Source organism: Pleurodeles waltl, chromosome 8, assembly GCF_031143425.1.
Source record: "Pleurodeles waltl isolate 20211129_DDA chromosome 8, aPleWal1.hap1.20221129, whole genome shotgun sequence".
NCBI classification, from domain to species: domain Eukaryota; kingdom Metazoa; phylum Chordata; class Amphibia; order Caudata; family Salamandridae; genus Pleurodeles; species Pleurodeles waltl.
In genome coordinates this window covers 399,385,764-399,409,504 of record NC_090447.1, presented here as the reverse complement: position 1 = coordinate 399,409,504, position 23,741 = coordinate 399,385,764, and the positions used below count along the sequence as shown (strand labels likewise).

Below are 23,741 nucleotides of genomic sequence, written 5' to 3'. Positions count from 1 at the left end.
AATTCTGCTCCTTCAGTTTTTGTATTTTTTTCTTTTGACTCAAAACAAAGATCCAAACGTACAGTAAATTCTGCCATGTATTGTGATTCCTACCATAGACCTAAGCTTTAAATGCTGCAAAAGGGTGTCAGAAACCATTACCAGGTTACCAGAGAACATACATTTTTTACGTCACCTATGTACATTGAGAGAAGTGAATTTCAAAGTCGCTGCAGACCCAAGAGAGACAAACTATTTACCAAACAAAAGGTTACCAAAGGAGAGGTATCCCTATCTTCTGCTGGGCCATAGTGGCCCACATGAAGTCCTCAAGCAAGGGATCTGCCTGAAGTATACCACCAACTTTATCAATTGTAACATTTTCAGGACTGGACAAACTTAGTGCTCTCCTGGGGAAAAAACAAGTTGCCTAGGTAAGGAAGAAGCCATATGTTTAATGCTCTTTCCTATTCTGAATTGAGCCGGATACCACACTGAAAGTATCACACAAGGCTTTCCACACCACCTGAAGTTCTTGCCTATGGCCCTGTGTCAATGTGCACACATCTGGGAACAAAAAAATGATCTTGCTTTTTCTGCTAGACTCCCAGCCTTCTTCAAGATTCCATCCCGAAGGAAAGAATCTTACAGGACCTTCATAATGGCCCACCCTTATAGCGGAAGTCCTGCCCCCTCGATCTCCGCTCCACAGAGTAGCAGATTCCATCTCTAATCCTGATTCACCTCCAAGTTCCTGGGTCCATCGTCGACCTCACAGCAGTGCTCCCTTTTGGCCACAACCAGCGCTGTTGAGGGTGTTATTAAAAATGATGGAAATGGTTGCAGCCCATCCACATAGGGTGGGGTTACCAGTCTTCTTCTACCTCAACAACTGGCTTTTGAAGACTGAATCTCCATTGTCAGTTGTGAATTACCTCCAGATGTGAACCACTTGACATCATTGGGGTGAGCAGTCAGCCTGCCGAATTCACACCTGACTCCTTTGCTGTGGGTCCTTCATCAAGAGCCATCCTGGATACTATTCAGTTCTGAGTCTTTTTCCTCTAAACCAGTAAGTCTAGGACATTTGGTGCCTCAAGTTCCTTTCAGGGTATGTGAGAATGGCCCTGAGGCTTCTTGGGCTACTAGGCTACTACGCCCCGTTGGACGACCAGGTATCAAAAGATCAGCAGTAGCAGCAGGTTTTCCACAATTAAACAAGCTGCATACCCCTATCCTTGCCCCAGCATGATGGTGACTGCTATGTTATAGAGTACATCTTAGAAAGGTGGATGTCATAGGGCTGTGGTCTCAGACAGAGGCTCAATTCCACATCATTTGCTGGAGTTGTGGCTAGATTTGTCTGGCATTAAAGGCCTTCCTTTCTGCTATCAAAGGTAGGCTGGTGCAGGTTCCCATTAACAACATTACTGTCATGTAGTACTGAAGCAAAGAGGGTGGTATGGGGTCCAGAGTTCCTTACCTGGAAGTTATATGCCTGTGTAGCTGGCTGGATCATCCGGGGGTTTCTCAGGTGTTGCACTACACGGAATCTTTAAACACCAGGGCGGCAAACTAATTCGACAATGCCTAGCAAGATCACATGGTCATCTTCCAACAGTGTGGAGAACTTTGGCTAGATCTGATCACCGCCGCCGATAATGTGCAATTTAGGCACTTTTATGTACTGGAGGTCCGCAGAAAACTCTCTGAGACAAATTCTGCACACTATCTCTCTGCCCCAAATTATGAAGATGATTAGGAATGATCAAGTCATCCTAGAGGCACTAGATTGGGCCAGGAGAATGTGGTACCCAGAACCTCAAGACTTGAGCATCTTCCCTCTGTTCAGACTTCTGCTGTGGGGAAATTCTCCTGTTGCAGCAACAGGGCAGGACCTTACAACTGAGCCTGCGGAATCTGCATCTCTATGCGTGCAGATTAAGTGGTGGCAGTTGAGTTCTTTAAATATCCCTTGAGATCGTTGATGTCATACTGGTGATCTGGCACCTTCCCAGGGGCTCTGTATCTGCAGGGGACTGGGGCATGTTTTTGGAGATGTGTAGTGCCTGTCGGGCACATGCAGACAAAACTGTCAGACACGTTGTTGGTTGCTTTGTTTTTGGCCCAAAAAAGGCTGTGCTCTACATCTAATGGTTGCTTGTTGGTTCTGTCAGCCTTTTTATGTTTGCCGGACCAATTACCTTTGTTCTATTCAATGGTTGTGATGTGTTTGATAAAAGTTTTGCAGCATATATTTTCACCAACGCCCTGTGTAATGCCACAGTGAGACTTGAATTTAGTCCTCACCTTTCCTAATGCACGCCCCTTTCAGACTAATGCACAATTGTTCATTTCATCTGGTGGCAATAACATCAACATGCTTGGTGAGTTCACTTTGGGCCCCCTCGGACTAGCCTCCTTATTCTGCTTTTTTCCAAACAAATTGATGCTCAAGGCGCGAGTGGCATTGCTGCCAAAGGTGGTGATGCCTTTTCACTTCAGACAAACCTCTCCGCTTCATCTCTTGAAAGACAGAGACTTCATCACTGGAACCCCACAAGAGCCCTCAGCTTTTACATAGATCATACCAAAGAAGACATGAGCTCTTTGTAGGTTTTGCAGGGGCAATGGAGGCCAAGGCGCTGCAAATATAGACCATCTCTTGATGGATAGTCCTCAGCATGAAAAGCTGGTATGCATTGGCTCAGAAGCAGCCTCCAGAAGACCTACAGGCTCACCGCACTAGTGCTAAAGATACTACACGCGAAGCTGCTATCCTGGCTCTTTTTTTTTATCCTGGCTATATGTCAGGCAGTTAAGTTGGGAACGTTGCACACATTCACGTAACACTACTGTCTTGACAGTCAAATCTTTATATAGAGATGCATTTTGCCCACTTTGTCCTGCAGGACTTTAGTCTGAGGCATTGCACAGGCCCACGACTTTGGGTGGTACTGCTTTGGTATTTATTCACAAGGTGAGGAGTCTGAGGTTAGCAGTATCCATCAAAAAAACAGGCGGCTTGCCTTCGGTAGTGCTTTTTCATTTGGAGACACTACCTGCATATTCCTCACTGCTCTCCCACCTTCCTGTTCTGTGGTCCATCTAAACAGATCCCAATTTAGGAATCTGCACTCAGGTCTGAGTGTGTGGGTGGGTTAATCAAAGAAACTGATGTCAGCAAGCACGGGTGGCACTTAATGTGGCTACTTTTGTCACTCATTGAGCCAGATGGTGTCAGTTCCAGAGCCCCACCGTGCCACCTGCCAGAATGCAGGATCACTACATTTTCTAAACCAATCTGGCACCTGGAAATTTTCTCAAGGTGAGGAATCTGCAGTTAGTGTCCACGAGAAAGGACGTTACTGAATGTAAGTAACAAATTTGTTTTTTGTTTTTTAATTTCTTTTTTATTTTTTTGCCGCAATCCCACACTACTTTTGCTAAATCATGGGGGAACTAACAAAATGAAGGCCACCATAATTTTTTTAATTAAAATGACCATGGGGTGGGCCAAGGCCCATGGGACACTGTGGCCCAACATAATAGTGAAAAGTGGAGGGTGGTGCACCTCCCAGAGCCTAGAAAGTCCCAGGGACCTCATCCCTCAAGGTAGATACTTAACAGTATCCTGGGAAGTCCTTCCCAACACACTGCGTTTCCCTGCTGGGGAGAGTGCGGGCATACCCTACCAGCACTCTTGGGCGGGGAACAGAATTGCAGTCCCAAAGGTGGCATTAGGGCATCCGGGTGGGCATCGGGGCAACCACAAGATATTTAACAGAAAAGGGCTGGGTCCTGTCACGGAAGCCTGCTCGGCACCTCGGGCCCGGTGGATCCCCTCACTACCCTCCTCTCCATCCCCTATATTTGAGATGTGGATTCCTTGAGTGGGCACCAGGATGCCCACATATGAAAAGAAATGACGGGTCTTGACAGTAAGTGAATAATAAATTAGCTTAAGGAGCCGCTCATGTATTATTCACTGCTACTTGAAGGACTGTTGCAAGAACTGTTAATACTTTTAAAAAAAAGAAAAAAAAGTTTGCAGCTTGGTGATGTGTGAGGGCTGCAGGGAGTGCAGCAGCCCCCAGCAATTTTGTTTAAAGCACTCCTAGCTGGATCTTTAGGCTTTTCAGTGCAGAGCCCTCTTGTGGTTGGATTTAAGGCTGCATTTGCAGTCTGTAAACTGTTTAAAAAACTTGGAAATATAGGTTACATTGTTTAAAATAAAATAATATTACAATTTTTTTAAATTACAATCTGGCAAAGTCAGAAGCTCTTCCTTACTTAAAATGAAAAATTATTCAGCCATGTGCACCAGTGGGACTTTTGATACTCAACCCAGTGCCCTATAGTGCATAAGCCAAGCACAGTGGGGCTTCGGCATGGTGGGCCCTCGCCATGCACTGCTAATTGTCCCACATATTACATCACTCATGTCGTGATCTATGAAATCACTGATATCAGGAGTGCAGCATCTGGAAAAAAAATATAATTGATGACCGGGATGTGCATTGCAGGGTTGTGAGGTATAGTTACTTTAGTGTATGAGCTATAGTTACTTCAGATAAGTTTATCTAGTGAATTTCAGTGGTTTTGTTCATTTAAAATGGTATGTTTTAACTATCGTTTCCATCTAAGTGTAACATCTCTTTAAGCTTGATTTTTTTGTGAATTTATAAGATTTTTAATGTAAAGTAAGACATAGTTTCAATTCCTAACTATAACGTCACTTTAACCTTTGATGTTTTAGTGAATATATATATATGAATGTGTGCAAAAAAAGGCTGGATGATATTCTGAGAAGTTGCAAAGTTTAGGCAGAAAGCAGCTCACCTTAAATGTCTGTATTTCTAGCAGAGCTTTTAGGGCAGTGCTATGCATGCGAACCCTGAATGAATAAAAGCTATCCCTGCACATGGGGAAAATGGCAACCCGCTTTTTCTAAGCTTGAAAAAGGGTATTGTCTTGACTTTTGCTGGGTCCTCCCTTCTATCTGGACAAAGCTATACATCTCTGATGAGCTCTTACTAGAGCAAAACAAATGTCAGGGGTGGCTTTGGTTCATTCTAGTTTGGCTTGGATGGTATTTTATCAACCCAAAGCTATAATACTGTGCTTGGAGTGGTGAAAGGCTGTTCTGTTTCAGCTCAGTGTGGATGGCACTGTGCTAATACTATGCTTAAAGACTTTGCTGTAAAAATGGCAAAAGGCTTTATCACTTTTTAACTCAGCGTGGATGTCACTGCACTAATCCTGTGCTTAAAATCTGCTAGAAAAAAATACATTTCAGATTCAGAGTGTCAATGGTGTTGTAGGATGCTCCATATAAATGAGCTGCTTCTCACCTAAGCTTGGTAACTACTTAGAGTTCCCTGCCTTCCTGTTTTGCATAATTTATGGAGGTCGCCAGTACGTAGTTATAGTTAGACCTAGTTTCCATAGGAAGAGCGTTTTTCTGTTTTGCCAATAACTTTGGTGCCGCTTGACAAATCTTCATGAAATTCTCAAACCTAATATGACAGTTGGTTCAGCTGCTGTCCTGAAAGTTTCGGGGTGATTGGTCAAGCAGGGGCAGAGAAAAAGGAGGTCCCAAAATCAGTTTTCCCCATTAATTTCCCCATAGGGTCATTAGACAGGCCTACAGCCGAAACCGCCGAACTTAATTACACCAAATATGGCAGACTGCTAGATCCTGTTCAGCAGATGGCGCTTTATGTGATTTTGTTCAGTAGTTTTGCGATATTAGAGTTTAAAAACACATAGATGTTTAGCAATATGGATCCTCCACGGATCCAACTGTCCCCGTGGTAATATCTGATTGGCTTCAACAAGGAAGTGTTAGGAGCTCCTGGGGCCTCTGCTTCAGCCGAGTCCCAGAAAATGTTTTAAAAAATAAAAACGACCCTGAGCCCCCAGCCTTGGTCTAGGGGTCCTCACAGACCCCACCAGAGCTAAAAATCCAGATCCGCAGATTTTTCTGAGATTTCTTTTTTTTCTTCTTTTTTTTTTTTTAAAAGGGTGGTCTCCTGACCTTTTTCTTTTATTCTGCCCCCAGGTGAGTCAGGTCCCGGGTGCATTGGGGGCTTAAAATAGGAGGGTGGTGCATGGCACCCCACCTCCTAGGGCTTATGTTAGCTCCGGGACTGCCACCTCACTGGGACAGTTTTTTTTATTTGTAATGGGGTCGGCCCATGCGGCCTCCCTCCACAGTCCCAGGGTCCCCCATTTCCCCGGGACTGAATATCAAATTTATGTGGGGGGCCCCCACAAGCCTTTCTCATCCCCCCCCCCCTTGTGGAGCTATTAATGGCCCTGGCTATCTCCACCTCCCAGGGCTGGTTCCTGCTATGCCCGGGGTGCCCACCCCTGGGACATTTGTTTGCTCTGACTTGACAGGAGCTTTGACAGCTCCCTCCAAGTCGCTTCCAGCAGGTGAGAGTTGTCAAAGTGCTGGAAGCAGAGGTTTCATCTCTTTCCCTGGCAGACAATGATATGAAATGATTGCTCCTGGACATAGGCAGCTGCATATTTAGCATCTCCCTGTGTGCAGTAGTGATGCCTGCAGCAGTCAAGGAGCCGGCTGGGACCGCGGGGGCCTTGAGGGTCCCCTTCCGGTCACATTGCACACTGGGTGTCCTCAGGGGCACCCAGCAGACTTGGCTGGGCCCCAGGTGATCGAGTCACCTGTAAGCTCCGCCCCCTTGGCCCTGCACTGTCCATCTTAGTAGTATGCAAAGGTCTTCCCGCCTTTTGCCCAGGTTGATTTACAGCTTACCTGAGAGCAATCCTATGGGGTTAACATTGATCAGTCTAATAGAAAACCTTACATATGAGTTGCTGTGAAAACAACTGAATTTTACCACCACCCCAAAACTACTAGTATATTCTGATTTTTCTTCCTATATCATAATTCTGACTAATTTTACACATCCCTGTAAGTAAAAAGCACTGACTTGACATTGAGTTTGAATGTTGCTTCTGTTTCATGCTGTATCTGAGTTTTAAATCCCTTGCCATATTCTTGCCTGCTCTGATTTGCCAACCATGGAAGGCAAAGTTCCCAAATGGAGTAATTAGCTATATATTTAGAGTAGAGTAAAGTGGGTGGTGCTGGGCCGCCATTGGCAAATGGAAGTTCTCACTGACCTGATGCTGTCCCATAGCAGTTAATTTTTCCAATAAGTCTTCACAGTTTTCTTGTATGAATTTAAATACTAGCATAAGTTAAAATTTGAGATGGCTTTAATCTGTTAGTGTCTTTGTGACATTTACAGCGTCAGATTCATCAAGGAAGTCTTCAGAATGTATTAGTTGTGTTATCTTTGGATATTCCAGTTTGTTCCAACAAGGGAGAGGGTTACTTTACGGACAGAGGTGCAAGACCTCCCTTTTGTTGAATTTGAGGTGTGACTGCATGGCATCCGCTTATATATTTGTTCTGAAGCAACACTGCTAATTGCTGTTAAAGGTCAGTGATTTCAGTATTGGTTTTCTGAACTCAGTGTGTAATTGAGTGCGGCTTTGGTAAGAAAAGGGACGCCTATGTTGCATAATATGGATTTGTATTACTTCTAGTTCTGCTCCTCCTCTTTAGAGTCAGTCCACTGTACCCACCCTGCTGCTTATCCGGCGCTTAGGTCTAATTGAGGCTTAGTTATGCCAAAAGCATTCTGGCAATCCACCTCCTTTCCATAGTATCCATACTTGGAAGGGCATTAAGTGATTTCAGAAGCATTGATTTAAATAAAAAGATCTAATAGAGACATCTAGTCGCACATTCCTTACCTTAGAATTTCCCCTAGGCGTCAGTCGGGATGCAGAGATTTTTCTTGAACAGTAACCCTGCAGACTGTTAGATGGTTTTGAACGATTCTGCATCCGTCATTGGATTCGTCCACTCCGGATATGACGTTGTGGGTCCTAAATAGGTGCCACACGGGCACGCCTATGTCAGTTATTTTCTTTCTGTGCAAGCCAGTGCTAATCTGAAGAGAGCTACCCCTCAGTCATTTTTGACTGGTCTTATTGATTTTTTTTTTGTTGAGGTATTTCTTCCAGGAAGACCGATTTCAAGCCCTGCGAGTCCGGTCATCGGGCAATGTCTTGACGTAACCGCAACTCGTGTGCCTTTGGTGCCTGGAGCGCAACCACAGCCCGAAGTCGTGCTCCAAGTGACAGACCATGCATACTGAGGCTTTGTGGGAGCAGTCCCTGAAGCTGATGACGGTCTGGTGCTTGATTTCACACAAGTCTTGTTGGAGAGGAACGTCCCGAGATCGGTCGCAGAGTCCCCCCCTCGTCTTTGTCCTACTTCATGTCCTCGGGAAGATCGGGTAAGTCGAGGCATAAGAAGAAGTCCAGTCATTCCTCGACTTCAGCAGCAAGAGTTGACAGCTTTTGACCTTCTGCCTGAAGTCTGTAAAAAATCTTGGCAGCCATACTTCCCTCCACCAAAACAGTGTACGCCTGTCATTGGAAGAACTTTGTGGCATTGTGCACAGAAAAGTCTGCTGACCCCTTTTCTTCCATGTTCTCTGAGGTCCTATTTTTTTTCCTTTCTTTGGCCCAGCAAGGCTCTACTATGGGTGCTGTCAAAGGTAATTTATCTGCCATTTCTGCATTTTTGCAGTTGCCTGATAAACCTTTCCTGTTTAATTCTCCTATTGTAAATGGTTTCCTCAAAGGCCTTAGTCATATGTTTCCTCCATCTCCATTCATTATGCCTCAATGGGATTTGATTTTAGTTTTGACATTTCTGATGTGTGCTCCTTTCAAGCCTCTTCACAATTGTCCTCTCAGGCTTCTTACTTTGAAAACAGCCTTCCCTGTGGCCATTACATCTGCCTGCAGCGTGAGTGAGCGTATGGCATTGTCATCTAAGCCACCCTACCGTTCCACCTGTCCTGATAAAGTGGTGCTTCGCACTAGGGCCTCTTCTCTGCCAAAAGTGGTTACGGCCTTCCATGTAGGCCAATCCATCTCTTTGCCTATTTTTTACGCGCCCCTGCATCCTTCTCAGGAAGAAGAGAGACTCCACTGACTGGACCCAAAAAGATTGTTTGTGTTCTGCCTTGATCATACCAGAGAGTTCTGGATGGATGATCAACTCTGTTATTTATGTGGGTATGAGGAAAGGTGGGGCAGTGCCGAAGAGAAGCATATCCAGATTGGTTGTGCTCTGCACTAAAATGTGCTATTCCGCAAAAAGCAACCCCCTAAGGGTTTGCATGCTCATTCTGCTAGAGCTAAAGCTGCGGCCACCGTGTTGGCATGCCGGAGTTCCTGTCCTTGACATCTGTCAGGCGACAGTGTGGGCAACTCTGCACACGTTTAAGGAACATTACTGCCTGGGCAGTCAGGTCCGTAGGTATTGGCACTTTGCCTATTTGGTCCTGCAGGATCTTCTACTATGATCTTGGTTCACAGACCGACCTCTGGGGTTGGTCTTGCTTCAGTGTCTCTTCTAAGGTATGGAATCTGCCTTGATGTCTCTATCAGATCGATAAGTTACTTACCTTCAGTAGCACCGTATCTGGTAGAGACAATATCTAGTTGCAGATTTCTTACCGACCCACCCATCCTCCCTGCTCTGCAAACTGATTTCTAGAGCCTTAGTTTTGACAAACTAGTAGTCTGTTTCTTTATGGCTGTGCTCTTCTGGCATGGAAAGTTGTGAAAAGAAACTAACGGCCACCGGGGTGGTGGCTAAATAGGACCCGCAACGCCATACCAGGCGTGTCATCGCCAGACGTGGAGCCAATCAATACCACTTAACGGCATGCAGGGGTACTGCTTGGGAAAAATCCCCAGATGCAGACTGACACCTGGAGGACATTCTAATGTAAGGAATCTGCCACTAGATATTGTCTCTACCAGATAAGGCATTACCGAAAGTAAGTAACTTGTCCTTCTGGTTTCAGTGCTGGAGCGCACCACTTAAAGGCATAGGGCTAAGAGTAATAACAATTACTGGTAAGTAATGCATGCACTTTCTGCGCTTGTGTGCATGTATGTATGTGATATTTCCACAGCTCAAACCTAGCCAGATTGCAACAGATTTGAATCATCATATATAGACTATTTAGACTTCGTGACCCTGAGGTCAGCCTTTTCACCACCTTTGTTCAGCCATTAAATTCAACCACCAGCCATACTCCTCAACTTCTTTAAAAAATCTTTACATATGTTTGTAAAACATAACTCACATTTTGTGTCAAATACATATGCACTGTATGTGAGACCTGTTACTGCACTGAGCTTTGCCTCAGTCTTCAATTCTAGTCTGGATTTAAATGTAAAATGCCAGAATACAAGTTAACCACGCCAAGAGGAAGATTTTTCAGAGATGGTGCCACAAAGCTATGAAACTCCTTCCAACTTGTGCTTGTGGAAAAACGTCATCACCGGAGTTTTCAGATCTTTAAAAACTGACTTTACTTTATGTTAAGAACTGCTTTAGACTAGGTATCAAACGTCTTGGAATCCAATTATCCATTGAGTCTCTTCTATAGAGCCAGAGTATCCCTGTGACTAATGGGGTGCTGAACAAATATAATGCATTGTAGCAATTGACCGTATCATACATAGGTTGGTCAAGCCATGCTTAGTGCAGTCACTTGCAAGGGCATTACAGTAACTCTATTTGGCTTCTGTTGATGTTTGTCTAGAGACCACAGGAGAAATCCATATTTCATTGTAAACCTTGTTACTGCCAGTTATATAATTTCTTCTCTTCGTGAGTTGTCTTTTGTTTGTTGTGCTATAAAAACAATCTTGGTAGTATGTCACTGGAATGATTGTTGCTAGGGTTAATATTTCCTCTTTCTTCTTGTCTTTAGCTTGAATTCCCTTGGATCTGATACCAATCATAACTCTGCCCGAGGGTTTTATGGTGGAGTTACTGCCTCAAACAGATCTTCAGCAGGAAATCACAAGCAGTGTAGTTCTGCTTCAAATCTTCAAAGCAATAGAATTCCAGGCGATATAGAAAATGTCAGATCCAAAAACAGTGCAAACCTTACAAGCAGGACGTTAACACAGACTGCTTCCACCAATAAAGCGGGCCAAATGGCCCCAGATTCTAATGTAGCAATCCCGGGACATATGGTGGGTAGAAAGTCTCGGGGACCCAAGCCAAACCAGCAAAATTATCAAGTCCTACCAGAGCATCAGTTACAGCAACTACCAACAGTGCCTCAGTTGCAACAAGAGCCACAGACAGAAAGCTCTTTGCCACAGCAAGCATCATGCATCTCCTCTCCCCCCGAGTGTGCAAGCAGCAGGCACAGCTCAGAGGACTCGGATCTCAACAGTCTAATAGAAGCCATGGACAAAGATTTTGATCAAGTCGAATCAGCTCCCCCCGAAGTGTTCGCTGAGGCACCCCCATCACCTGCAGCAAAACACAAAGGTAAGGCAAGTGCACAAAAATGTGTGATTTACGTCAAAAGGTATGTATTGAATCTGTGGTCATATTTCAACATGTATACAATTGCCATAGCTTTCCACAATACATGCAATTGAAACTAGTCTTGCTGCACTTGCACTGTGAAGATTGGGATTTTGTGCTGCTAATGGAATGATTGGGCGTTCTACTTTATGTAGTTTCAGTTTTTTGTGCTCATGACAATTTGTAATTGCGTCCAGCGTCCCTCGCGTTCTACGTGTTTCACTTAGGTTCCTGTTGTTCTTAACATTTGATGTTCAAAACTTACACGAGAAGTAAAAACAGCCTGTCCTCATTAAATAGTGAAAAGCAGCTGGAATGGTTAATGAAAAAGTGCAATATGATGCAGTATCCTCTTCAAGTCGTGCTTTACGTATGAAAAGGCACTGAGCAAAATAAATTTAGGAGCATAACATTCCAAATAACCACTGAAGTTAACTTTTGGAAGTTTAAACCTTTTCCGGTCCCTTACATTCGAAAGTATAGGAAATATTAAATTGCATGCTAGTGATGTGTTTTACCAATACAAAGTTATTAGTTTGCTTTTGAATAGTAAAAAACACTCAACTCGTTCTCCTTTATGGTATCTTATGTAAAACCACAGTCTCCTTATTGCAGACTGTAGAGGATTTGGCGATTTGCAAGAAACCTTAGTTTATTGACTTTGTGAGGTTCCCCTGTTTTCTTGGACCTTATTGACCTAAGGATGCTTGAGCAGCCACCATTATGGAAACCACATATTTATTTACACTAATTGCTGGTCCAATCCATCTTCAGCCTATGGTTATAATGACACTTTCTTTTTTACAGTACTGAATACTTTCATTAAGGCATAGGTAGTACAGGCATTAAGGCATAGGTAGTAAAGTCAGAAGTGCTTGCATGGATGTGCGATATGTCCTAGGACTTATTTCCGTTTTTCAGGGAAACTTTGCAGGATTGTTTTTCTAATTTTTTTATATTTTTAAGCATATTTTTTAACTGTATGATCGTGCTGCCTAAGGTATGCCAGTTTATATCTAAGTGGCCTCAGTTCACAGGGTGCATGCTCAAGCAAAAGTTAGACTTGTACCTGCTTCTTGGATTGCCTGTAACTCTTGCTCTGTGCCTATGTCTAAAGCATAGGGGAGATGCTCGGTCATTGGGTCTCTTATAAATCCATTTTGCACCCACTCTTCTGCTCCTTTGCCTGGAACTCTTGCTCTGTGCTTACGTTTAAAGCGTAGGAGAGATGCTCAGTCATTGGATCGCCTGTAAATCTACTCTGGTGGGAGTAAGAGGCACCTGGTTTCTTTTGTGGTTGTAAATTGGTAATGACCTGTAATATGTGAAAGATATGCTTTTTCATTTGTCTTTCTCTTTCTCTCTCTCTCGCCAAAGCTTTCCATAAAGAGCCTGTGACTAAACAGGCATTCTGATGGATACTGCTAACCACAGATTTCTCGCTTTTAGAATATTCACAGGTGCAAGTCTCTGCTCAGAGAATCCTCCTGCAATGCTCTTGCATAATGGCAGGTGATGCTGTGTGGCTTTACTGCAACTCCACGCAACCTTGGAAGTGGTGAAGCCGAGCCACATACAAGCACCATCCTTGTGGGCTGGTATCAGTTCTTTTCTTCCCTCGCCTTTGGACTTAGATCTGCAACTGCACTCTCTGCTTTGTCACTTTTCTGACAGCACCAATTTAATTCCCGGTCTGGAGGCTACTCTTGCAAAAAGTCCTTTTCCCAGCCAGAGTCTTCTAATAAGTTTAAGTCAAAGTCTTTTCACAAGATCAAGAGAGCTAAGCAGGATTTGACCCCATCCTGCCACTTGAAATCTAGTGAGCAAGCGCAAGGTCATCAAGATGCCGATTGCACCCCTCCAACTACTGCTGTAGCAGTTACCCCTAGTGCTCCCCAGCAGCAGATAGGTGCCTCTAAGGAGGCATTTTTGCAGATTTGGGATGCTTCTGGCTCCCTCTGGCATGCCTCGTAGCCCCATGAAGCCAGGTTCTTGAGTCAGACTTCTGCCGATGGGCCTCTCTTTGGAGCAGACTGCCCTTGGATCCTATTACTGGGCTCGCACTGACTCTGGCATCAAGGTCCAAGCTGTTTCATTCAATGCTGGCACAGATGCAGTGTCCACCAGAACAGGTTGATGAGAGGAGACGGGGGCTTAGGGCCAGATGTATCAAAGGGTTTTTCACATTCTGTGTCAATTGGAAAATGTGTTCGTACATATGGCCCAAAGTTCCTTCCGCCTTACTATTCTGAGAATTCATTATTTGCAGACTTGCAAAATGCAAATGGGCTAGACATGTCTGTTGAAAGGGAACTAGACTCACAACCTAGGCAGAAGTGATTCAGAGGGCAGCTCACACACTTGAACTAGTTCCCCATCGTAGAGACAAAGACAAATGAATTTACTGCCATTTCTTCAACCAGGGCATTGCTTTTTCTGTGCCGCTGTTACCATTAATGAAGCACTTCTGGCTACGTGGTCTAAGCCATGCTTACTCCCACCAGTCAGTCCACCTGAGGCTAACTGGCCCTTAGTGATCCAGGCTCTAACTGAGCACTCGACAACAGAAAAGCCTGATTGTCTGAGCTTAAACAAGCAAGGCTATTCGAAATTCCTTTCTGACAGGAATTCAAAAATAATTAACACTTTTGGAGAGGGAATGTTTTCTTGAGCCATTCTAGCAGTCAGATCTCTTAATGTAGTTTGTCGTCTGAGGAGGTATTCCTGTGCACTGCTGTCTGTCCTGGAGTACCTCAGTGAGCAACTAGCACAAGTTGTACATAAGGGCCCAGATGCAGCCAAGTATATACTCCAAGCTCTTCTGGAGACTACTGGGTGCATTGGCCCCGTTGTCAAGCTCAGAAGGCATACTTGGGTGCAATCAACTCTGTTTTTGGGGATGTGCAAGTGTTTTAATGGACATGTCCTTCAACGGCTCCAGAGTATTTGTAGAAAAGGCAGATTCAGTGCTAGAATAATTCAAGGATAGTTGCACCACAGCACCATCATTGCAACAGTTGATACCAGCTAAGCAATTTCCCCTCAGTACAGGAATTTCAGACTGTTCCAAGGATCTAGCCTATTGGCCACACCAATCCTCCCAATTTGGGCTGCAGCACACTACCCAGTCCTTTTGAAGCTACAGACATGGAACCAACAGATACCATGCAATCCAGCAGGCACAACAATTCACCAATTTCTCTCCTGCTTAGGTTTTAATTCTTAGGTTCATGCCTGGCCAGCTGGAGGCAGAATTTGGCATGTGCTTCCCAGTTGGAAATTGATCACATCAGTCATGTGGATCTTGCAAATTGTTCAAAGAAGCTATGTCTTGCCATTCTTTTCCTCCCAATCCTGTGCTCCTACCCCAAATCGTAGTATCTTTTAGAGGATCATTCAGCCATCATGGTGCAAAAAGAAGTCCATCTTCTGCTTCTCAAGGGTGCCCTCGAATGGGTATCAATCAGGGAAAATCATGCATGTTAACGGGTGAAAGCCTCAGGCCTATTCTGGACCTCCTTCTACTGAAGGACTTTCTGAGAAAAGACAGGTTCAAATGCTCAATTTGGCTCAGATCCTGTCACCTTTGAGCAAGGAGAATGGATGGTGTCCTTAGAATTTCAGCACACTTATTTCCATGTACTCATCCTTCAGTTCCATAGGGGCTATCTACAGTTAAAGGTGTGCCAGGGACACCTTCCATTTAACAGGCTCCCTTTTGGCCTTATCTTGGCTTTTTTGGTAATCATAAAGGTGATGGCAGTGGTCCTTACCTGTTTTCAGAGTTTGGGGTACATGTGTTCCTAACGGTGACAACTAGTTGCTGAAGGTGGGTTTGCTGCAGTCACTTGTAGACCAACTCTGGAAAGCTGATGAACTTCTGACATCATTGTATTTCACCATCAATAAGCAGAGCTCATGTCTGTCTTTATTGGAATGCAAGGACGGACTCATATACACCTTTCAAAAACTACCTCTCCTTCCTCAGGTCTGAGGAAGATCAAATGATGTCGGACTCAAGTCAGTCTCATTGCCTCTGATTGACCAACAATATTGTGGTACATGATGCTGCTGGCTTGAGCATTTGGCCTCCAATTAGGCTTCCAAATAAGGAGGTTGGCCTTTCTCAGCAGTGGGGCTGGGCTATCATCTGGATCATATCATTTTACACCTCAGTGGGTGTTAATTGAGTGACAGAAGCCAAATATGTTTCAATTGCCAACCGAGGTGGTCAATGTTATCCATTCTGCCAGTTGCCCTTCCACAAACTCTTTCCATGCTGGGTGCTTGAATACATTTGTCTCTTGGTGTAGTGCATGAAACACAGACCCACTATAAGCTAAATTTTGTGATGTCCTTATGTTTGTTCTTTAGTCAGCCCAGCAAAGCCTTACCCCAGGCACCGTGAAAATTTATTCGCCTTATCTTTCAGCCTTCCATTATTTCCCTGAACAACGGTGTTTTTTTTTTTTTTAAGTTACCATTTGTGTCAGTTTATAATTATGCAGCCTCCCCGGGGAGAGACAAAAGAAGTAGGCCAGACACAGCAGGGGCTCAGGAACAGATGAAATGTATTTGTACATACCAATGCTTGTTGGCCAGTAAGGAGGAAGGGCAGTACACGTAATCTGTTCTCTCAGTTAAAGTAGGCTTCTTCCTCGAGTGAACAGTGTGTGGGCTTTATATACAGTACAAAAATGCAGCACCATCATAAACAAGAAAAACACAGTGGCAGACATATAAATGCAGCACAAGCATAAAATGAACAGAAGGCACTGTGCCAAATCTGGGCAAACATAGAAATGCAGCACAGTCCTAAAATAACAGCAGGTGTTCCGTGTAGAAAGCTAAAGGAAGTTATGACCTCGTGTGTAGCTTAACTAACGTGGAACACAGGAAAGGCATGGAGACCTCTAAGTGGGGGTCTGCGCAGCTGCTGGAGCTTGTCCACCAGGGTCAGAGTGGGCGCCTTGGTCCAGGGCTGTAAGATGATCTAAGAAGAAGGGGCTGGTGCTCAATGGAGGACCTGGCTGTCCATTCCAGACAGCTCTTGCAGGGAGAAGTGGTATAACTTAGGAGGTTGAGACAGTGTGGGTGAGAATTGGAACCAACTACGTTATCTATGTAGTACATACATATGGATATATATTTTTCCCAAAAATTTGTGGCTTACATGGTTCCTTGTATACCCATATCCCCCCATGGCTCTCCAGATCAGGATCTGGACAAATCATGCCCTTGAATTCAATTTGAAAACTGCCAAGGACAGTTTTTATCTGGAGAACGCGAGTAGCATAAGCTGGTTTAAACACATAAAAGTCTGTTCCAGAAATTGGGACGCCCGGAGATGTTGGACTGTCCAACTGAAAAGGATCTGATCTGGGCATGAAGGCACTTCACAGTAGTGGCAAAATGGAGTGTGAAGCCAGAGAGACAGTTAAATCCTCTGTGCGGTCATATACCTTGCTTAAAATGGGTGTTATAATTGAGCCCTATTTAGTTGTGGTCCTGAACCCTACCATAGATTTCTCCTGACCCGGTTTAGGCCAAACCTCATGCATTGGGTAATAGCCAGACTCCAGGGGATTTAGAACCTGGTAGAAGTGGGCCCTTGCTCATCCGACAACCGTTAAAGATACTCTTCATTTTGTGTTGTTGTGGAGGCACTTTGGGCTCCACGCCAGCAGTTTATTGTCCCTCTTTTGAAGGGGAAGGGATTTGTTCAGGCAAGACCAGCTCTATTGTACGTACAATTGCTTGGGGGTGTTCAGGGTATATGGTACATTGCTAGCTCTTTAGTGGCCATGATGAGATCTAGGAAAGGGCCAGGCTTTTAAGATTTATGCCCCAGTGGTTTTACAGGGTATTTATTTTCCTTTTTAATCTGGGATGTGGTTGTAGGCTAAAGGGTATTGAAATTTTTATTGGAAAGGTAATTTATCTTGTAACTGTTTTATTCTGTGTATTTATCTGAATAAATATTATAGTTCTGTTTTTCATATTGACTTTGCTTGTATGGTCTTAAGTAATCGAATAAAGCTGATTTGATTGATTGATCGGTTCCTGATTGGTTCCTCGTATACCGTTCACTAAGCTATAGTAAGCCCTGAACATGGCCTTGACATTTCTCTTGCGCACACTCTTTGTGGATGTCATCCTTGCTGCTAGGCATCCATCTGCAAAGTCTGACAGACTCTGGGTCAAATTTATAGCCCGGTTTTGAGTTTGCAGACAGACCCTGTACAAACCAAAGTATTAAATATTTTATCGTTTGTTTTATCTTTTACCCAGCAAGGCCCTTTTTTCCTTGTTTCATTTGCCACACATGAGAAACTTTAAGACCGAATTAAGTTCCCACACTGTGGCATCACAAACAGTTTTGGGAAGAAACGTGTGTCAAACCTTTAATAAACTGCATCACAACAGGTGGATTGAATGGTGCGATTTTCCTTAAAGAAAAATGGGATGCGTTTAAAAAAGAAAATTGAAAAGTGTTCTTTTTCACTTTTTAACAGTAGGCAGGGGTCTGTGGACCTCTTCCTGCTTTAAAAAAAAGTTTTTGCGTGCATTAACAAAGAGGAAGGGGTCTGTTGGGGACCCCTTCCCGTTTGCGAATGGCTTACCACCTACTTGAAGTAGGTGGTAAAATGCGAATGTTTTGTGACCGCATTTTGGGCCACAAAACATTCTCACATACTGCTGCGATTCGATATTAGGAAGGGCCGCCCTTGACACACCTCTTCCTAATACCGAATAGGTATTTAGTTGCAATTCCAGTTTGCGATTCGGTAGCAAGTTACCGAATCGCAAATTGAATTTCATACATACCAAAATGCATTTTTGCAATCGCAAAAATGCATGATACATCTGTCTCTTAATCACAGAAGATCTGTGTATTTTTTTAGGGATGAAAGTTCAACTCCAGCTCCTTGTCTGTGCTCTGTCTGCCATTTTCCTTTTAAGTTGGCTGTTCCCTTCGATATTGATCATTTGCAAACCTTATGTTTAATTATCTGTAATTAATTGCAGGGGTTTTGTGTCTTTCCACACTAGGGGCCATATGTACGAACACATTTTCCCATTGACACACAATGGGAAAAACCCTTTGCTACATCTGGCCCTTGGTGTGCTGCGAAATTTGTGAACCACTAGTCTTTCAAACATTATATAGTGTTTAGAATGGAGAGTTTAGGCAAGGTCCTTGTTGCACTGCTATAAACATGTTTGATATCTGCTTCATCTGATTACCTGTTTCCATGTGAGATTTTGTTTTTCATTTTGAGAATACGGGTTTATTGACTTACATGTATGTATTGATTTGTGTCTGTAAACTGTTAATTATATTGTAAATATGTTTACTGTCCATGAGACAACAAGAATGGTGCACAACACTAACATGACTAGCCATTCACATTTTATTGTAACTCTGATTCGTATTTATACTGTACCTAGACTTGGTCCAGGCATTTCTCTTGAGATGTACCTTAGCAGCTTGCCCACGTCTAAACCGAATCGGTGCGCTTTAGGAGAATAGAAGAGGCCCACTAACACAGAGTTGAACTCTGTTCATCAGGGATCCTTCACTTTCTCTTCTTGAGAGAGTAAAAAATCCCCCTATGTGACTGAGTGTTCCGGAGAAACACGCCTGCCGTTTATTTCTTGCACAGGCGAGCTGCCAGCATGCAGATGCCCTCTTCCATCTTGGGAACCTGGAACTAAAATAATCACAACCATAACCTAAAACAGCTATTCTTGACTAGTTTTCATAGAGAAAAGTGTTTGCTGTCTAGGCTGTTAAGTGACGACGCCTATTTCGTGGATTTCGCATTGAAGTGAATACTTGTGGAGTTCACTTGTAGTGAATGGGGAAATAAATGCATCGTAAAACCAAATTTTGGCCAATCTCTATAGGTTCTCCTGCCACCAGCGCCGACCCGTACAGTCCAGCAAGATCCCCAAAAGGGAACACCTTCTACCTTAGTGTGGTTATTTTCGGTCTGCCGTTAAGGAAATAAAAATGTTGGAATTCGTGGCAGGTGCCCAGTTTCTAAACTGTATAGTGCAAATTCTCTTACGTTGTTCCGTGGTATTTAGTCTTATCATTTAAGGGAGATCCGCCCTCCGCATGGAGGTTATTGCGCTGCCGTTACGATTTACAATGATATTTTAAAATAAAGTCTAGAAGGAAAATATCGTATACGAGAAACCTATGTTCCGCGGGATAAATAGTGATTTTGTAGATGAGAAGGTGGGCAGATATTACCCAGAGTTTTATTTAGGGTGGAATCAAATACTCGTTTGGGATCGTTTGTCATTTATTCTGAGAATTCTCTGGTGATCTTCGTTAGAATTGAATTCATATGTTGCTCTTGTGAAATAACTCCGAGGAATTTTTTGTTATAATTCATATAAACACGAGTGGAACTTATCTTAACTCCAGTGGAGTTTGACATGAATTGAAACATCCAGTGCATAGATTTACAAATGTACAACATGGCACGAGACATTTCGATTTCTCGGTTTCTGAATCCAGCAGTGCCATCTACTGTCCAAATGCCAGAATTATACTTACTTTGGTTTTAGGTCGAAGCCTGCCTGGTTTGGGGGGGGACATCTTGGGGACATTCAGAAAGCTTCCTTGGGAATGGATTCTGCACGTTGCTCATCATTGGCTTTGTGGTTTGTAACTCACATTTCCTTGCTTTCTATTCGTTAGCCAGCGTGAGTTCGTCTCTTCCCATGCCCAAAACGTGTTTACTGTATCATTCTGCGAACTCACTTTCTGTAAACAGGCCTTTAAATCTTGTTTTTATCTTGTCACTGCTCTGCATTTAAACACAAATGTTACATGTCAGGCTCATCTGTGTAGGGAGCTTGGTGTTTACTTTTCTGTCTGTGACTTCAAAATGAGAGCGTTTAAAGGAAAGCAAGAGGAATCCACATTACTCCTCCACATGGAGCCTGCTGATACCCCTACAATGCTCCAATATACGTGGGTGTAACACCGGTGCTAAACACATTCATGTTGAGGTTTTCCTATCAAAGCACTGTTGACTTTTGCTTAATGTGGCTGTTTAGTGAAAGTCTAATGATTATCCTGTTTATAGTCAGCAAATCAGAGTCCCAAATCCTTTTAATAATCCCACGCATTGGCAAGCCTAAAGGTGTAGCCTACGCAATTACACTTAGTGAGCAATAGCCTCAGTATGGGCAACACGTGCAGTAGCACTGTGCCATTAAATCTAGAGTCTACTGCTTTCTTGAAAACTACAAACAGGAGCCCAGAAACCCACTACATTATTAAAGCTACAGCCTTAAACATCCTGCCCATGTCAAAACAAAGATTTTAAACTATTTTGTGGATGCGAGTGATGTCAACAATCAAAATAGGTGGACATGCTCCACTGAAACAACGGCCTACCACCAGGGCCGGCTTTAGCACTGCTGTCATCTGAGGCGACACTCTATGCCTCTCTACACCACTCTGCATCCCTCTACTTTGTCAATGCACTCTACTATGCACCACTGCACTATACACCAGTCCACGTCACTCTACTCTGCACTGCTTCACACTCTGCCACTCCACTCAGCATGAATGCACTCTCTGCCACTGTACTCTGCATCAGTGCACTCTGCGCCCTTCCCTGCACCACTTCACTCTACTCTGAAACAATTTACTCTGTGCCACTGCACTCTACACCACTCTACTTTACACCACTGCTCTCTATCTGCACTACTCCACTCTGTGCAACTTCACTCTACCCTAAAACAATCTACTTTACATCACTGCACTCTAAGGCATAGTAATCCACTTTGCACCACTGCACTCTGTGCTGCGCCACTCTACTCTGCACCACTCAACGCCATTGCCTTTTTACGTCACTCACTCCAAGTGACTGCACTCTACACCAACACACTCAACACCACCTTACTCAGTCAATGCTTTATACGCCAACTACTCTGCAGCGCTGCACTCCCTGCCACTATACTCTACGGCACTTTATGCCACTGCACCCTACACCACTGCACGCTACGCCACTCTGCTCCACTCTGTTCTACACCACTTTACTCTGCACCACTGCACGATTCCATTGCACTACGCCACTGCAAACTACTCAGCTCTTCACCATTGCGCTCTGTCGCTGCACTCTACACCACTCTGTTCTACTCTGCACCACTCTACTCTATGCCACTGCATTCTATGCCACTCTACACCATTGCGCTCTATGCCACTGCACTCTACTTTGTACCAGTCTATGCCACTACACTCTGCATCACTCCATGCCACTCTATTCTTCACCACTGCACTGTACACCACACTGCACCACTGTACTCTATGCCACAGTATTTTACACCTCTGCACTCTACCCTTCACCAGTCCACTCTGAACCAGTCCACTCGTGCTTGAACCAGTCCACTCTACACAACTTCACTCTACTCCGAAACAATTTACTGTACACCACTAAACTCTACTATGCACTGCTGCACTCTACACCACTGAATTCAAAACCACTCCACTCAAAACCAATACACTCTGCGCCAATTTACTCTGTCCCCCTGACCTTTACGCCACTCCACTCAACTCCACCCTGTGATGCTCTACTCCACAACACTCAGCTCCACTATGTAACCCTGCTCCACTGTACAGTGCTTTACACAACTCCCTCTGTCACTTTACTCCACTCATCTGACATTACTGCACTCTGTATGTCAGCTCTGTCATCCCACAAGTACTTTAGAGATTACGTGCGATTTTGAGCCAGGTATTTTACTTTTTCAGAGCATTCTAAGAGTTACTAAATCAATAATCGTTAACAAAGCATTTACAAGAACTGATTATTACTTCCCAAAGGAATAATGTTTAGTAGCCTTTTAATAACAAAAGATTTACTAAAAGAGCAGTACGTTTGTAAACTTAAGCCATGCAGCATCCTTTCCACTCTTTGGTGCCGGTTCATGCTCACTAAACTGTAATACAAAGAATTGTAACTTGTTACCTGCAGATATCACCAGGTTATCAGCAACAAAAGCATTATCCTATTGAGTCATTTACATAAAACAGCAATCTGTGAACTGCGTGTTACATTCTGTGCTTTGCAGCAGGCAAACTAACACTTGTGTAAGCACAAAATTAGGGCCCCTCTGTGTAGTGTGGTGAGGGGCCTATTTAGCTGTATTTTTCGGATATTTGTTGACCATTTTGCAAAGCAGAAGTAGGAAACACTTGTGTAATGCAGGAGCAATCACACCCATATACTCTCTTCATACAGTTCCAAAATACCTATAACTTGGCTACTGCATAAGAAGTCCCTGCCTCACTTCATTATACAGCGCACAAGCACTTGAGTAATGCAGGAGCAATCCCGCTCATACTCCCATCGTATGGTGCACAAGTACCAAGCATTGTTGTCCGCAGTAGGAAATACACAAGGTTTATTCGGTTGTATACAACTATCAAAGCATAACAAATCACAACAATCGAAAATGTATATACATAATAAATAAGTGAATAAAAAGATTAAGAACAACAATCACAAAAAGATGATTTAAAAAAAAAACGGATACGTATATACCATGCGGCCGCAAGGAACGTACTAACCGCACAAATTAAAACAGGAGAGGTATCTCTCATTGCATCCTAAGTGCAACTTTACATTGTCTAAAGCCCAGGTTCCTACAGACTGAACAAATCCATTTCCGCCGAGCCGAGGCATAAGCTGGGCAAATAAACATAAAATGCACTGCAGATTTGGCAAGCATTTATATACTTCAGGAACAGTCCCTGCCTCAATTCCAAGCACTTGTGTACTGCAACTGTAGTCCTTGCTTAACTTCTTAATGGAGCACACAAGCACCAAACACGTTTACACTGCAAGAGCATTCCGACCCTTGCTCCATCATACCACATATGTGCACGCATTATGAATTCCAGCTTCACTCCATCATAAAGTACAGAGCTTGTGGCATCTATATTCTGGAAGTCATCACCAGTAAATGCACTGAATCATATATCTTAAAGTTTAAAGTTGTTGGGCTCGCAATTGTCTGACTGGAGCAATGGGTAGCTTATCTGAAAGGGGTTAGCACACCGAACAAAAGTAAGGCATTCCTTTTTAGTCTCATTGCATTAATTCTTGCATGCCAGGGCGCAGGAGGAGGGACCGCACGCTGATGACACGCAAAAATATGTGGGCTGGTGCATTGCTGTGCAGAAAATGAGGAAGACAATTGGGTGGCCTGTCCTTTACATTTTGCAGCTGTGCAGTGACAGAAACTCCATGCTAGTTGCGCTGGAAGATACAGA

The 23,741-nt window shown here is 43.8% G+C and overlaps 1 protein-coding gene across 2 annotated transcripts in view; it reads left to right on the top strand.

Moving 5' to 3' along the window:
• The window catches only part of TMEM131 (transmembrane protein 131), an 892,454-nt gene that overhangs the window by 656,891 nt on the left and 211,822 nt on the right, over positions 1-23,741 (top strand). For both annotated transcript variants that reach the window (XM_069204268.1, XM_069204267.1), the window contains exon 31: positions 10,827-11,398. In XM_069204268.1, coding sequence (XP_069060369.1) covers positions 10,827-11,398 — 572 coding nt within the window. The remainder of the gene's footprint in view (positions 1-10,826; positions 11,399-23,741) is intronic.